The sequence below is a fragment of the Aplysia californica genome, unplaced genomic scaffold (genome assembly GCF_000002075.1).
Source record: "Aplysia californica isolate F4 #8 unplaced genomic scaffold, AplCal3.0 scaffold00195, whole genome shotgun sequence".
Classification (NCBI taxonomy): domain Eukaryota; kingdom Metazoa; phylum Mollusca; class Gastropoda; order Aplysiida; family Aplysiidae; genus Aplysia; species Aplysia californica.
In genome coordinates, this window is record NW_004797465.1 from 423,631 (window position 1) to 424,394 (window position 764).

The 764-nt window shown below is 36.4% G+C and overlaps 1 protein-coding gene across 1 annotated transcript in view; it reads right to left on the reverse strand.

Moving 5' to 3' along the window:
• LOC101860816 (long-chain fatty acid transport protein 6) overlaps window positions 1-553 on the reverse strand; it is a gene marked incomplete at its 5' end in the record, with an annotated part of 16,857 nt that extends 16,304 nt beyond the window's left edge. Inside the window, 1 exon segment of the mRNA XM_035969917.1 lies at window positions 443-553. Within this exon segment, the coding sequence (XP_035825810.1) occupies window positions 443-553 (111 nt within the window).
• Window positions 554-764: the final 211 nt, after the last annotated feature.

Here is a 764-nt window from a genome sequence, read left to right on the forward strand (position 1 = left end):
ATATATATATATATATATATATATATATATATATATATATATATATATAGATAGATACTTATATATATACATATATATATATATATATATATATATATATGTGTGTGTGTGTGTGTGTTTGTTTTGTTTGTGAGTGTGTGTGTGTGTTTGTATGTGTGTATGTGTGTGTATGTATACATATGTGAAGTGTGCTGACAAAATGAGTTACTTCTGGGATTCAAGCCTTAAGAAAACAAATACGTCACGCTTATTGGTGAATTTTTACAATTTATAAGATAAATGTGACATGATAAAAGACAGGCTATAGTTCAAGAATATGACATCAATAGAAAATCTTCAAATTTGACTCTTGTGTCGATTTTTGGCCAATATCTCCATTTTTGTGAATTGCAACAAGTAACTCATTTTGTAAGCACACCCCACATATTATGATTACGGCTACCTGCGCCAACGATGAGGTGACTGGGCTGTGTTGCTTGAACGCTGCGCAGAAGAGACTGGGACCGCAGGTTGTGATTGATCAGCGCCACAGAAATGCCCATTTTCTGCAAGCCTGTGGATACAAGAGGTCAAGTTACAGCAGAATGATGATTTTTTTTGTTACCTTAATGGGCCTGGCGGACTCCTCGAAGAAATCTTCGAACGAGAGCGAGGCTCTTTTTCGGCTCCATTGCCAATATGCTTAGCGGGACCTCCACTCGTCCAAATAACTCCATTCAAATCGCCATTGTTCCTGGACATTCAAACATATGTTTGACATCCTC